Raw genomic sequence first — 16972 nt, 5'->3', positions numbered from 1 at the left:
TATTATAAGTACTCGTATGCTAAATATTAAATATTCAAATAATTATTTTGAAATGGGATGAAGTTTGGGTTCGAATATTGTTTTATTTTATTATGTGTGAAGGATGGTGTGAACTGGGGGTAGGCATTGTGATTATTATGTAACCTCCATATCATCTTTTCACTACCACTCGGAAATAGGCATTGTGATTATTGTGTAATTTCCGAGATGAAGAGCTTACGATCACAAATGGCTAAATGACTGGATTTTGGTTGATGCTATAAGTGACGCTCTATAACGGTGATTTACGACTTACTTTGTGTTCGTCTTAATCAACGGTAATCGGGTCTCCCCCGTCAATCTCTGATGTTTAATACTCCTGGCAATATTTTAATTTAACTGCGACCTTTCAGTGCTTAAACTGGTAACATTTATAACTTCAGGTTTCTCTGTACCTTGCGGATTTAATTGGACTCGCTAGGCGTAAGCCTAACACTTCTTCTTTGGTATGACTTGTTTAGCAGGTTCTTTTAGTAGCGGGGCCAAAACGGGTTGAGAGGAACATTGTTTCGTGAAGAGGCTCTTTTGTAGTAAAGCCTCGTTCTCTTGAGCGTTAAGCTGGAAAATGCCGTATTTTTGGAGATTGATAGAAACACCCGTCTATAATCTAGTTGTAGAAAATTCTAGATTAGTAGGTTGTTATTTATCGTCTCGATAATCGTTTGTAAACGCCTTACTATTGCCTTTTGTCTAAAATGTAAATTTCAAGAATTCACGTTCTGGAATTTTTATTTCTTTTGCGTGAATTTATTTCTTTTGTTTTAGCTATTTATTTTTGCTTCTTGTAAGTGATATGGGCGTTACATGTGCCACGTAAAAATGATTACATAGCCACATCAATCTAGTTTTCGAACACGATTCAAAGTCATTATAGGTCAAATAAACAAACTATGAAGAATATTAACCGATTTACATTCTCATGAAAAAACTTTGATTTTTTCAAATGAAACACTAAATTCATATATCAGTATATACCAAATCAAGAAGCTAATATAAATATGAAGTTCTACTGTCCTTTTGCGAGTAACAATGTAATATCAAAATAAACAATACTTAAATGTTCTTTTAGTATTGTGGATTACGTTCTTGAAAAAAGAAACATATAAACGAGTACTCGAATGAGTACATATAAATGTATAATTACCAAATAATTGTATTTCATTTTGTACTATATCACAAGAGTCTTTTAGTCATTCTGATCATTTAACCATTCAGCAACTGCTAAACAATCATTGAATGTCATAATAATGTGTGTGCTTTGGTGATAAAGTTTTGATGTTCTTTGACATGGTTAGCGATCTTTAGATGACTTGTTTTTTCTCGTGCCACTTACAAGAAAAAGACAACATAAATATAAATTCAACACAATAGCAAATAACCTGACAATAAACAAAATCATAACAAAGATTGATCTTTTAGTAAGACAGCTTATGAGAGGAAATGTGTTAAAAGAGAAGAGATTAGAGATTAGAGATAGGTGTTATTGTATGACAAAAAGTTAAAAGACCAATAATATAGCCAACAAAAATATCACTTATGCTCAAGGGAACTGAATAGACATGGCCAAAAACCGGTTCTGGACCGGGCCTAAATCGGTCCCTGACTGAAACGGTAACAATCCGGACCGGTCCCGGTTCTAGTCTCGTCGAAAATAGTAAGGCTCGGTTAAGGATACTTGTAATCGATTAAGTTAATCGGTCCCGGTTCCGGTTCCGGTCCTATATTAAAAAAAACTTTCTTTTGAATTTTTCTTGATAAATTTTTAACAATATTTTAATGTTATTCTAATACACTTTAAAATATATAATTGGGTCAATCAAATACACTTAAAAAATACGTTTTATCGTAGTTTTATAATTGATTTTCAATCATATACACTTAAAAAGTTAGAAATACATTTTTGTTGAAAAAATCGGGCTGGACCCATAACCGATCCCGACTGGGCCAGGGTCGAGGCTTGTTTTTTGATGAAAACCAAAATTGGTCCTTAATCGGCGGTTTCAAACCAGTCCCAATCGGTTCAGGCCGGTCCAGGCCCATTTGACCATCTCTAAAAATGAATGATTAATTATAATCAAAAAATTGAGAAAAAAAGGGAGAAGACATTCTAAGCATTAGAAGATGCCACATAATCTCTTTAGGATCCTCTTTTTATTTAAAATTCAAGATTACAAGTAAATTATGCATAGGTACAACTTATTAAAGTTTCATGTTTGAATTTGTGTAACTAACTGCGGATAAACATAACCAAATAGAGAATAAACATCTCATTTTAAAATATAAAAAATCTAAAATATAATTAGGATAATTATCGAGTTATAACAAAATAATTAATTATTATCTTTATAAGAAAATATAAATTACTTTGTTATTGAACCTAAATTAAATTATAAAAAAATGAATTAAATAATTACACAAAAAATATGAATTTTAAATAGTTAATTTGATACTAATATCGATATATTTTTGTCAAATTTAATGATATTTTCAAATTTATATTTTATTCAAAAATAAAAACATCATCACTTTTTCAAAATCACATAAGACCATACTATAACATCGACTGAGATAAAGAATAAAATAAAATATTAAAATCAAGATGTATCTCACTGCATTATGCGAGTACCCTTCTAGTATATATATATATGTATATATATATATATATATAGAGAGAGAGAGAGAGAGAGAAGAGGTTTACTTTGCAAACCACGTTATTTGTACAAACCTCATTTAACCAATCATAATTTTTTATTTTGTTCATTTTTTTCAATTATGAGAGGTTGATTAATCATTTTTATTGTGGAGGGTGTTAATCATGAATATTATCATTTTCATTATTTTAATTTTAGAGAAATACATGAAACAGTTTCATTAAAATTTCATTAAGTATTATATGAAACAATTTCATAACCATATATGAAACAATTTCATCAAAAAAAGTATTATATGAAACAATTTCATGAAATTTTTTTATAAGATTAAACAATGAAATCGACGAATGAGGATGGTTTGCACGATTTATACAAATTGAGTGGTTTGCATTTGATCGTTACTCTCTCTCTCTCTCTCTCTCTATATATATATATATATAGCCTTAATCATTTGTTAACCATATAATTGATGTTAACTCTATAAATCAATTTGCACAAATCAAATACCAAATCCTTCCCATGTTGCATCACATGAATTAGTTAATGAGTACTTTGTAATTTTTCTATTAGGAGGTTATATAATTATTTTCATATTTTTTAGAGAGGATAGATATGACAATTATTAAGTATATTTATGACGGTTAATTGTGTTTTTTTAATGAGGATAGGTATTCTTCATATGTGAACATTATAAATAGGACCAGATTCATTATGCATTTAAGATCTGTTCATATGTAAACTTCTTACATAGGTTCATTTGTGAACCTCTTACAAAGGTGTTCATTTGTGAATTTGTATGTATAAACAATATCCCAAAATGGATGSRTGTTTCTTGAACCAGTTTCTTTTACAACTTCACAAAAATATCATACAAAKGTGTTCATTTGTGAATTTGTAKGTATAAACAATATCCCAAAATGGATGSGTGTTTCTTGAACCAGTTTCTTTTACAACTTCACAAAAATATCATACAAAGGTGTTCATTTGTGAATTTGTATGTATAAACAATATCCCAAAATGGATGGGTGTTTCTTGAACCAGTTTCTTTTACAACTTCACAAAAATATCATACAAAGGTGTTCATTTGTGAATTTGTATGTATAAACAATATCCCAAAATGATGCGTGTTTCTTGAACCAGTTTCTTGAACCAGTTTCTTTTACAACTTCACAAAAATATCATTTGTTCACTTATGATTCCTAAAATGACCGCACGTTTCATTAACAAATATTACTACATTGCCACTAATTCAATCTAATCTATTGATTGGAAATTTTAATGGATGAGATTGGTAACAAAATTTTCACTATATGTTTGGTTAACAAATGAAGGGCCTCTATCTCTCTCTGTAATATCTTTTGTTAACCAATAATATGGTGTTAACTTTGTGAACTTATTGGACCAATAAGATTCATTCTTTAGTAGATGTTACTTCAAATTTTTTATTTAATGATGAAGGGCAAATAAGTAATTTCTATGTTTAAGTTACTTTTATGGTATTTAATGAGATGTTACAAATTTTTATGTGTAAGTTACTTTTATGGTATTTAATGATATTCATAGGTGTTAATAAGAATGTGTTCATAACCATAAGGTATTCATAAGAATATGTTCATATGTGTTCATAAAAATGTGTTTATAACCATAAGACGTTCATAAGATTATGTTCATAATCATATGATGTTCAAGATTTTTTGTTAACCACATGGTGTTCATAGGTGTTCATAACCATATGGTGTTCATAGATGTTTATAGACCAATCAAAATGTCTTTATACTTATCTCTCTAAGCGGTTAATCTTGAGGGTATGTTAGTAATTTTCCTTGATTGAAACATAATTAATTGATGGTTACAAATAGATTCATGTTCCATGATTTTAACCATTTTTCTTTTTGATCTTGATTGAAACATATTTAATTGACCGTTACAACTAAGCAATTTCATAAAAACAATATAATGAAATAACACACGTGTTCATGAGTGAACCATAATATGTTCATAGTTGTAAATTGTGCATAACTAAACTTGCATAAAGAAATCATTTGTTGACTCTTGATGTAATTATTAATATTTAGCATGGACTTTAACCACAATAGTGTTCATTGCGGTGTTCATTGATGAACGATAATTCACTATCTCTATTAAATGCATTTATTAGTGGACCATGAATATATTGATCAAAAACCATGAACAATGAGTACATATAAACCATGAATATTTATTCACTCATGAACGGTCTTTCATAGATGAATTGACATAAGGATGTTTATAAAATCTTGTTGATATAACACTTATACGAGTTTAAGCATGTTTCATGAGTGAACATGTTGAATCTCATATTATTAAAATCTTTTTCCAAAATACCCTTTGGAAACGTTGTTCACTTATGTTATTTTGCTTCTTTGTGCAATTAATTAAATTTTATGTCATGAATGATCTCAACTATAAATTTCAAAGATCAATGGATGAGATGAGTTCACAAAGTTAATACCATTTATTGGGTTAATAAATGAACTCATATATATATATATATATATANCGTTAAAGCCCAATACGGTTCATTAAGGCCCAATACGGTCCGTTAATGTTTTTTAATTTTTAAAAATGATTTTTCTTTATTTTTTAAAAATTATTATTTTTCCGCCGGAAATCCGCCGGAAATAATTAAAAGATTTTTTTGTTTTTATTTTTTTTAAAAAGATTTTTGTTTTTATTTTTTTAAAAAGATTTTTCTAAAAATATTTCCGGCGGATTTATTTTTTTTTAAATATTATTTTTCCGCCGGAAATCCGCCGGAAATAATTAAAAGATTTGTTTTTATTTTTTAAAAAAGATTTTTCTAAAAATATTTCCGACGGATTTCCGGCGGATTTATTTTTTTAAAAAATTATTATTTGTTCGCCGGAAATCCGCCGGAAATAATTAAAAGATTTGTTTTTTATTTTTTTTAAAAAGATTTTTCTAAAAATATTTCCGGCGGATTTATTTTTTTAATTTTTTTTTTAATTTTCTGCCGGAAATAATTAAAAGATTTGTTTTTTATTTTTTAAAAAAATATTTCCTGCAGATTTATTTTTTTTAATTTTCCGCCGGAAAAGATTAAAAGGTTTTTTTTTAATTTTTAAGAACAATTTTTCTAAAAAAATACCGCCGGATTTCCGGCGGAAAATTTAAAAAAAATTAAAAAAAATAAGTCCGCCGGAAATCCACCGGAAATATTTTTTAAAAAATATTTTTTAATTTTTTTCAAAGATTAATTAATTTTAAAAGATTAATTAACCCTTAATTAAGAAATTCGCCGGTAATCCGCCGATAATATAATCAGTTTACTTTTTCCGGCGGAATCAATAAAAGTTGACTTTTTTAACTTCCGCCGGAAAAATACCGGCGGAAAAATTACACCGGAAAAGGCACCGGAAATGCTCAGTTTTCTAGTAGGGTTTTTCTATATTTGAAAAGGAAGAAAAGAAAATCTATATCTATACTATATTATAAATCTTTTGACAAAAACTCTCAGAGACCATTTTTTATACATAAAATATCGTTTATTGATGCATATTATTTAAAATTCAAGAGTACAAGTAATAATACATAAATACAACTTATTAAAGTTACATAATTGAATTCGTGTAATTAACTACAGATAAACATAATCAAATACTGGATAAACATTTTATTTTAAATATAAAAAATCTAAAATGTAATTAGGATAATCATTGTGTTCTAACAGAATACTTAATTGTTATCTTTATAAAACAATATATTATTAAACCAAAAATAAATTACTTTTTTATTAAACCTAAATTATATTATAATAAAAAAAATTGAATCAAAGAAATTACACAACAAAACTAGAACTTTTAAATAGTTCATTTGATACTAATATCGATATATATTTTTTTGAATTCTAAGATATCTTCAAATTTATATTTTTTTCAAAAATATAAACATCATCGTTTTTTCCAAAACCATATAATACCATATTATAACATCGACAGATGACAAAATAAAACGAAACATATAAATTGAGATGTATTTCCTTGCATTGTGCGAATACACTTCTAGTTATATTATAAAGAATTTGGGTAAAGCTCTTAAAAACTATTTTTAATGCATCAAATATTGTTTGATGATACATATTACTTAATATTAATGATTACAAGTAAATGATGCATGAATATAAATTTTTAAAGCTATTGGTTTTGAATTCGTATAACTGACTAATAAATGTAATCAAATATAAGATGAACATCTTTTTTTAAATATAAAGAATCTAAAATATAATTAGAATAATCATTAGGTTCTAATAGGTTACATAATTATTATCTTTATAAAAAAATATATTATTAAATCTAAAATAAAAACTTGAATCAAATAATCATAAAAATGGAACTAAAAATTATTTTTATAAAAAGCATTATACTATTAGACCTAAAATAAATTACTTGGTGTTATTAAACGTAAATTAAATTATACTAAAAAATTGAACTAAAAAAATTATACAAGAAACGTGATGTTTTAAATTATTAATTTGACACTAACATCGGTATAAATTTTTATGGGTCTTCAAATTTATATTTTTATTCAAATATAAAAACATTATCGTTTTTCTCAAAATAATACAATCCTTATTGTGAAACAAAATATTAAAATCGAGATACATCTCGCTGGATTGCACGAATACGCTTCTAATAGATTATTGAGCAAGCCATTTTTTATATCATGATACTACTATCAAATAATCATATATAACTTACTAAATAAGAAATATGTAGGTTTCATTAAATTGCGTTTGATACATGCAAGGGGATAGTTATATCTCCACCGTCCTACAACATTCAAAATTATTATATCTGATATATTGAAAAAGTCGTAATATTTTAACCTTTTATTATTGGATGCATTGCCGTCTCGATTAATATAATTTATCTGCCACTAGAATGATAATACAAAACAACGAGAAACTTATAAATGAAGCCGACAGTATCCAGAAGACATCATGCACATTGTTATCATCTAATTGAGGTTTAATTTTGATGGTGCAATTATTTGCATATAGTATTTGGTTTTTGCTTCGTCCTCCCTTTCACTACGTACAATGATGTCGGGTTATTTTTGTCTTTCTTACTAAAACAAACATTTTGTAATATAAGTGATTGATAAATAAGTTGAACCCTTAAATTGATTGGTAATCTGACAATTTCATATGGTAAAGTCGTTGGAGTTATCGATGGAAGTCAGTTAAGTTGGACAAGAACCTACTTTTTGTTTTGAAATTGTGATCATAAACTTCAAAACGGATCATTTTCAACAGGCAACGTCATGGACTATTTTCTTCGATATCACCAATGCAACTCTTCATTATTATGCATATAAAAAGCTAGCAAGGCTTTTGGATTTCTCATGGTTGGGTTTTACTTGCAAAGCAGATGGAATCCCTGCAGATTAGATCAGTTCTAAGGCCTTCATCTTCTTCACAATATCCATTGGTGCAGACTGCAGTTGCTTCTCGTAAGGGCTCTTCATTTCTTTAATACTTTATTTATATTGTTTAGTCATGAAATGTAGAAGACGTCAAATTAAGGGCATCAAAAGTCTTACCTAGAATTTCGTAGACTTGATCAATTTGTAACTACTGATTTCTAAATTCTTGTAGGTCATGGAGAAGTAGAATTTTCAAGGGTTCGTGGGTGGAAAACCATTAGAACTGAGCTTTCTAGTGTCAAATTTGAGAGAGCGAATCATCTACAAAGTGGTAAGCTAAGCATTGATGAAAATGTTCACACGCAATTTCATCAACATCAAAGACAAAAAACAAGATTTCAAGCAAATGTTGTCTCTGAATTTTCACATGACGCACAAGACTCTGGAGCCGTTGGTCCCCAAATCAATGTCAAATCCCTTGTAGCTACATTGGGTGTTATTTATAGATATTCAAGAGCATACACGGTCAATGGAACGGTATACATTCTACTTTGTATGTACAACCAATTAAGCAATATCAGCTTCACTACAACATAAGCAACATAAGAAACTTACACCAAGAACAAATTTACGATTGATAATGCGTTGTCTCAAACAATACAAATTTCAATCGTAAATTAGTGACAGACAAGCAGTCGCTGAATGTGTCGCATGCACATCTTTTTTATGTTAAAATTAATTATTTCTTGACCGTAGGTTTTCTTCAATTAACATATGTTATAAGCCAATAAGACTGGCATTTTTTGAGCAGGCCTTGTCCATCCTTTCAATTTCTTTGCTCGCCGTCCAGAAGCTTTCAGATTTTAAACCATCATTTTTCCTTGGAGTTTTTCAGGTAAGTTTTTTCACATCATTCCAATAATTTAATTTGTGAAAGATTGTACTTGATCCTTTTTTTGTGCTTCATAATTCATCATGAACTTTCAGGCAATCATTGGTGGCTGCTTGGCCAATTTGTATGTTGTTGGGATAAATCAACTTTCAGATATCGAGATCGACAAGGTTAACAAGCCATATTTGCCGTTGGCATCCGGTGAACTTTCCGTTAAAACCGGCGTTCTTCTCACCTCGTTGTATGCTATTTTGGTATAAGTTAAGAATTAGAGAAATCATCATCATCAACACTCACACATGGAAAGCTATGAACTAACAGTTTTCCAATGCTTTCAGGGATTTTTCCTTGGATGGAGTGTTAACTCTTGGCCACTAAAGTTGGGCCTCTTCTTATGGTATGCTTTTGGAACGGCATATTCAGTCCATGTAAGTCGAAAAATTGATGTATTTTCAACATAATTCAAACATCACTTTTTTTGGCTTCATAATTAACACTGCAACAAAATTGAGTTATATTTGTTAAACCTAATTTAAATTTAAGGGTTTATAAGTTCTGTAAAACACTTTATTAGGAGATCCTATAAACCCATTTTAACTTGTTAGTCATTACTTCTTGATATGTGTATATCAGATACCATTACTACGATGGAAGAGGATTCCAGCTCTTGCCGCATTGTGCATTTGGTCGGTCCAAGGAGCGATCATTCCCATATTGTTCCACCTTCATGCTCAGGTTCGTTATTTACTTAAACTCGTTGAACGTTAAATATCAAGCTATTGACAATCAGGGTATTTAGCTAAGATGAACATTACAGAGATATGCAAATGTAAGGCCACTCTTTCTTTCGAAACATGCCATTTTCGTATGTGGATTCATGAGCATCTATGCGGTCGTTATTGCATTATTTAAGGTAAACGGTCTTAATTTACAATAAAAGTAACATAAAAAATTAATACGCATTTTTCTGAGGTTGATCTTGTTGAGTTTTAGGATGTTCCTGATGTTGAGGGAGATAAGATAAATGGAATTACCTCGTTTGCTTCGCAAGTTGGTAAAAAACGGGTGAGCTTGAAAATATGTATCTGCCATATACTTTTTGTACCAATTCGAAAGAAATCATCAAATGTTATATTGAAATTAAATTTTGTTTGAATATTTTTGTAGGTGTTTTGGATTTGTATATGGCTTCTTGAAATGGCATATGGCATGGCTATGTTAATTGGGTTATCATCAACTCGTTTTTGGATCCGGTCGATAATGGTAATGTATAACCACCAATTTTATCATTCAATCTACAACTTATCTTTTTAACTACGTTTTGTTGTGAAAGCACAAATTTGACACTTATATCGTCCATGTTGTGTTTGACAAAATAGTTGATATGATGGTTGTTGGTTAATAAACTAGCTATGGGTGGTAAAAACTAGCTATTATAGTAAATAACATTAAAAAATAATCTTAAAAAACATGTTGGAAAATTAAATGTAAAAATATAAGAGGTATAATTGAAAAAAATTGGTAAAAACCCTAGGAGCTTGTTGAATCATTTTTTCAAGTAACTTTTCCAAAAATTAACCGAACAAGATTTTTGCAATAAACTCAAAAAACAAGTAAATTTATGGTTGTCAAACATGACATTATCTATTTCGTTTGGATTAGTTTAAACCCAAATCGAACAACTTAATGCATGCTATAATTACTTGTACATTATGCACTAATACTTGTCTTTACGAGCTAAAAAGACACATAATGTAATTGGTTTGAACAGGTAATCGGCCATTGCATTCTTGGTTTTATACTTTGGGAAAAAGCAAACTCGATTGATCTAAAAAGCAATGAAGCCATTGAATCATTCTACCTGTTTATTTGGAAGGTAATGATTTGCATCTTTCAATTAATACGTAATTTAATAAAAATAATTTGTTAATTTATCTATCGGATGTCTACTCATGTCCCAAAAATTTGTTTTTTCTACAGTTGTATTACGCAGAGTACTTGTTGGTGCCCATTTTAAGATTTTAGTGTTCATTGATGTTATTAACTTTCTTTTTTCTTATTACAACTTTCATTTATTTTGGATAAAATTATTTCAACAAAATCGTTGTATGTGTATGGCTTTTGTTGGATACATATATAAGAATGTAATGAGTTTGGAGGATAATGTACGTTATAATGCACTTTTGGAAATAATCAGCAAGAGGGATATCCTGAATAAGTGATATTATATTCTCTCTAAATTTTAGGTGACATTTGTTTTTTAAAAGTTGCTGAAGTCTGAAGCCTGAATTCATTTTTAATTTTTAAGAGGTGGTGGTAAAGTCTGAAATCTGAATCATTCAGACTGTTTGTTTTTACGTCTGAAGTCTGAATCAATAAGACTGTTTGTTTTTGTAAACTGACAAACTTCTGAAGTCTGAAATTTAAATCAATTCATTCCAATTAAATTTAACTAAAATATCCAATCATTTAAACCATTTGTAAACTACCATATATTTTTAACACATTCAAAAATTCAATTGAAATACGTCAATTGATTCAACACAATAGAAAACACCAACAAAGTCTCATAATAACTAGAATCAATATTCATTTTGCATTAATTGTGTCGCAATTTTTTCTCTTAAACTAGCCATATATGTTTGGTCAGCGGCACTCCCATGCGATTGAATCTCTTCAGCCTCATCCTCGTCATCGTTCCCTTGTTTGTTGGTTTGATCATACTCAGAAAATARCTYMTCACTTAAACCTTCCTTCCGTATGAAGTTGTGAACCGCAAAACATGCAATAACGTCTCTTTGAACCTCAAGTGTAAATGGTGCAATTCTTTTCAATATTGGAAAACGTGATTTCAGGACGCCATAAGAACGTTCAACAACATTTCTAAGTTTTGCATGAGAATGATTAAACTTTTCATACTTGTTCATTGCTCGTCGACGACGAAAATCTCCGAGCCAGTATCTAACATTACGATACGGCGCCATAAATCTTCGAGTATTTGTATATGCAACATCACACAGGTAATATTTATCTGAAAACAATAAATAAAATGCTTGGTCAAATGAATATAGCAAATATATTACCTGTAAAATCAATAGTATACCTAAAGGAGGAAATGAAAATCCAATAGCACCATCTGTTAAAGCTTCAAACAAAATTCTAGAATCATGTGCAATTCATTCCCATCCGGCAACAACAAATGTAAAAACCATGTTAAAATCACAAATTGCCAAAACATTTTGATAACATTCACCATTTCCTCGTCCTCTAGATAAATGTTGCTCTTGAATAGGGACGATAGCATGTATTAAAGTTCCATTCAAGACGCCAATTGCTCCTTATATTAAAGCTAAATAGTCAAAATAAATTTAGTAAGGAAAGTTATACAACTATTATCGAATTATTATTTACCTTAAATATTCGTCGTAACCTTCTATTATTTCCAGGGATGTCTGGATTAGGATTGAATGATGTAGGAACTATGATCTCTTTTGCAAACTCCATCATTTTACACTTCATGAAAAAATTTATGAATTGTCTGTGTTGAGTGCTGAAACCTGTTTTTCAACACTCTATAACGTTGATTGTGACCTACAATCATCAGGAAGATAGCCATCTTTTCTTCGACCAATATATGTTTGCTATATGTTAACCAACCTTTTGCTTTAAAGTGATCACATAATCGAATGAAATCTTCACGGGACATTCGCAACAAGTCAATACATTGCCGATCACTACCTTCAAGTAACTCATTCGTAAATTGACGTCCAGTCATTGCAGACATATTATCTCTTTTCCTTTTTAAATGCCTTTGTCGCAAATAGAACATATATAAAAATACGACGATGAGAAGTATAGTGTTATTACTATTAATGATGATTTGATTATTATCCATGATAAACCTGTTAAAAACTTAAATAAAATATCAAATAGAAGTAAACTTTGATATCAAATGCATTACCAAATAACAACTAGTTCAACATCCAAAACATGTAACCAAATTGTCAAATATCAAACACATAAGCAAATAACATGTTCAAATACAAATCACATAACGAAGTAACTTGTTCAAATTCCTAAAACTAATCCATGAGCCCCATTCGTCTTGCCGTCCTTGAAATCCATGATGTTAATATATCAGCGTCTGAAGGGATCATCAACCATGTCTCTCTTAATAATGTTGACTGCCCAAAAATGTCAATGGTTGCACCATAAAGAGGACTCCTTTTATCAAGGCCAAGAGTGTCCAACCGTTCAATACAAGCATTCAGGTTTGAGGTTTGTTGTGCAACAAGTCCAGTTTGTTGTGCAACAAGTGTGGTTTGTTGTGTAACAAGTGTTTGAAGTGCACCCCTCATTTCTAAAGCCAATTCATCCATGTCGACCTTGGTTTTACTCTTCTTCTTTGGTCTAGACGGAATTGTGCTCGCTTTATTGACAGTTGGTCCTTTCTCCTCATCTCCATCCACCTCATTTTCAGTATCTTGAGTAGTGTGGATATTGGATGTAAATGATGATGATGAAATCGTAGTCCTCTCACGGGTTGAATTAGGGGCATAAGCACGAGATCCGGTAGCAGAAGTCCCCTCGAACAAAGCTATACATAATTCAGGGTATATCAATGGTGATGTCTTTAATGTTCTTGCTTTTGGATGTCTCTTCATCCAAATTAAGTATTATTATTTATATAATACTCGTGCTTTGTCTTTAATATGTAAAAAGGTAAAAAAAAAAACTAACCTTGAAGAGATCTTCCTATTCTTGATTGGTTAAGGTGAACATATTCATTTCTGGGTCATAAATATTACTTGTTCTATTTCTTAAGTACACCCATCCCGAATACTTTCCCTTTAAATAATCATATTGATTTTTCAACTGCTTTTGGGTGAGTTTGACATGGCACACTTTCTCAAGTATGGTTGCCAACTTCACCCAAGGCTCTTTATGAAGACTACCTCTGTTTCGTCCCACCTTATTGACCTCTTCTATACAGGTCTCTAAAAAGCGTTTGGTAAGTTCATTGGTCCACCTCACACACAGATTCTCGCCCATCACTAATTAGCATACGGGGAAAAAAATCACATATTGCAAAATAGAAAGCAAAACCACAAATGTAATTTTTAAGGTGCCCATCCATAAGTAAACCTTACACCACCCTCATTTTTAAGCACAAAAAGCTTGTAGGCTTTAAATTATGTAGTCCACATTAAGCAGGATATAAAATTCCAAAATAGAAATTAAAAGCAACTTGAATTTTGTAGTCAACATTTAGCAGGATATAAAATTATCAAAAAGAAATTAAAAGTAAAGCCTATTTGCCATATAGCTTTGTGTTGCATCAGTGAAGACTCTTGATTTACAGGTTGTTTAGCAACAATCTTTTATGTGAGGTGATACCAATGAGGCATTCTACTGGAACATCACATAAATCAAGATCACCATCAACGTTGCTTAAACCAAGACCCTTTCAATAACATTGCTTACACCAAGACCTTGTACTAGATCAAACATACAGCCCAAATCATGATGTCTTCACATGCTATAGTCTGTCAGAAAGTAGCCTAAATAGCAGATAGTTTATTTTTTGCAATGAAGTTACATACATAAACATTCCACTGAATATTAAACATTGATGTTCTTATCAGAATAGGTTCCACTTAGAACAAAAAAGGCTGCTAGTTTCAATTTTTTACTACTTGAGAAATTACAGTTTCAATTTTTCTTCATAATGGCTTTGTGAGAATGTCTACAAGCTGGCACATGATCTGATGTGTACTGGTTAGATCAATCTTGCAAAAAATCATCACACAACATTTGCAAAAAATCATTTATATACAACAACATTTGCAAAAAATCATCACACAACATTTTTAAACTTAGGTTTTGTAGATCAATCTTGTTGCATGATTATATCAAGCACCCATATCATAAACAAGCAAATCAAATGAATCCAGGTGTTGAATAAAATGAAACCTCTGATAAAAAACCCAAAAAACTAAATAATTGTGAATTTATGGGTTTTTGTAACTTCTGGGCCAGAGATGTTCTCCAAACAGCACTGACCTTCATATGACCACCTGATGGAAGCTCTCCAAAATCATACTCAAGCCTGGTTTCATTGTTGAAAGTAAAACCCCATTATGTTTGTTTCCATTTCAAAACCCATTACCTATTCTCAACCTATTTTTTTAACATAGCATTCAACCAAATCAAATATACTGAACCCATAAATCATATTTAAACCTTGTTTGATTTCTCTTCTTCACACTTACATGAATAAAGGGCAATATACTTAAGAAGACACTACTACCCACATTGTATGATGAATTGCCTTCATCACTCCGATCATTGAAGATTAACACACCAACATGTTTCAATGGGGACCAAAATGCAAACAAAGTTGCTGACAGACAAAGAAGAAATCATGTTCTGTGTTTTGTAAACTAATCGAGTGGTTGTACTTTATATTAATAGCAGGAAAGCACCAACTCAACGCCTTCATTCTGCTACCTACTATGTGACATTTCCAGCCCTCATTTGATCCATCCAATCAATTTATTAGGTCATCTATAGCAAGGATTCAGTAACTTTATTATGTATTTGTGTAGCTACAAGTCAAGTAATTCGTATCTTCAGCAAGCATAGACGCAGAAATCAAACCCATTTAGCTCGAGAAATCAAAGAAGACGCATAAATCAAAGAAGACTGCATAAATCAAAGAAGAATTGAAATCGAGATGGATACCTTAAATCGAGAGCTTGAGAGATGAGATATCGAGAGCTTGTGAGACAGATTGAGAGCTTGAGAGATGAGAGATGAGAGATCGAGAGCTTGTGAGACAGATTGAGAGCTTGAGAGTTGAGAGATGAGATATGAGAGATCGAGAGCTTATCCAGGGAAGTCGAGCGCAAACAGATGGGTAGAGCAGGAAGGATGGGTAGAGCAGGAAGGCGACGATTTGAAATAAGAGATAAGAGGATTCTCAATTCCTATTCATTTCAGACCTAACAACAACTTTTAAGCATTTAATTGAAAAAAAAACACTTTAAATCTTTTTATGTTTGACTCATTCAGATTTAAGAGGACATTAGTTTTTTTTTTAGAACAAACAACCCCTTAGTGTTCTTTCTATAAAGTCTTAGTTTTATATTGGTAATTATGTTATCATAATTAATTTAGAGTAACAATATATAAATTTTGATAAGTTATAAATAATCTTTTACTAAATGCAAAAGTAATAGTTCTGTTGGTCCGAGACGTATCTACAAGAGTTTAGAAGTAACAATTTGTAGAAGGAATGAGGGGATGAATACAAACAAATCAGTTTTCACTTTTTAAAATCCTTTATTGATAAAGAAGATCAATACATAATTTACAGATTGTTTGCAGAATAAAATAAGATACATAACTTATTTAAAATAATCTAGGGAACACACAAAATACAGAAAGCTAAAAAGAAAAGACTTGCTAAATGAAGAAATAATAATTTTGCTAAAGAGCCTAGTTGGTGTTCTTCACTTGAAGTAAAGATAATTTCGAAAGATTAAGAAATATGTACTTGTGAGGAAGTCCTTTCTTGGGTAGAAAGTTGATCCTCAAGATATAAGCTTCTTGGCTTAGTGTTACTAAGAAAGAGGAGCTTCTCAGCTATTATACCATTGCATTAAATGCAAATCAGACAGTACAAGGCATGTGGCAAACTTCTAGAGGTGAGCTTGTCCTTTGTCTTTAAATATACAGGCTTTTGTCGTAAATGAACAGTAATCTTTCAAAAAGTAGGGGAGCACATTTGGAGACAATAGAGTGACTCCGTACGAGTTCTTTAATTTGAGAGGTAAGGGTTTGTCCTTTGTGTGTAGGAGTGTGTGTCTCAATCTATGATCAATCTTCATGAATCATCATTAAGAACAATGTGAATGGCAATCTTCATGTAAGAACATTTGAGAGAAAAAGTCAACTTGGTCAA

At 30.5% G+C, this 16972-nt stretch overlaps 1 protein-coding gene and 1 long non-coding RNA gene across 2 annotated transcripts; both read right to left on the bottom strand.

Annotated features, from left to right (window-relative positions):
- Positions 1-11588: 11588 nt before the first annotated feature.
- On the bottom strand, positions 11589-12781 carry LOC112526929. Its single transcript, XM_025137373.1, has 2 exons — positions 12664-12781; positions 11589-12037 (listed from the first exon to the last, which is right to left on the bottom strand). Exons 1-2 carry the CDS (start codon positions 12779-12781, stop codon positions 11589-11591), a joined length of 567 nt encoding a protein of 188 aa, XP_024993141.1.
- Positions 12782-12931: 150 nt separating this feature from the next.
- On the bottom strand, positions 12932-15979 carry LOC112526957. The gene is made up of 2 exons (XR_003070667.1): positions 15751-15979; positions 12932-13603 (listed from the first exon to the last, which is right to left on the bottom strand). It is a non-coding gene; the product is annotated as an uncharacterized LOC112526957 (long non-coding RNA).
- Between the last annotated feature and the right edge of the window lie 993 nt (positions 15980-16972).

Source organism: Cynara cardunculus (genome assembly GCF_001531365.2).
Source record: "Cynara cardunculus var. scolymus isolate 2C chromosome LG 14, CcrdV1, whole genome shotgun sequence".
In the NCBI taxonomy this organism is placed as follows: Eukaryota; Viridiplantae; Streptophyta; class Magnoliopsida; order Asterales; family Asteraceae; genus Cynara; species Cynara cardunculus.
Note: the sequence above shows the minus strand (reverse complement) of the source record. Positions and strands in the feature narration are given on the sequence as shown.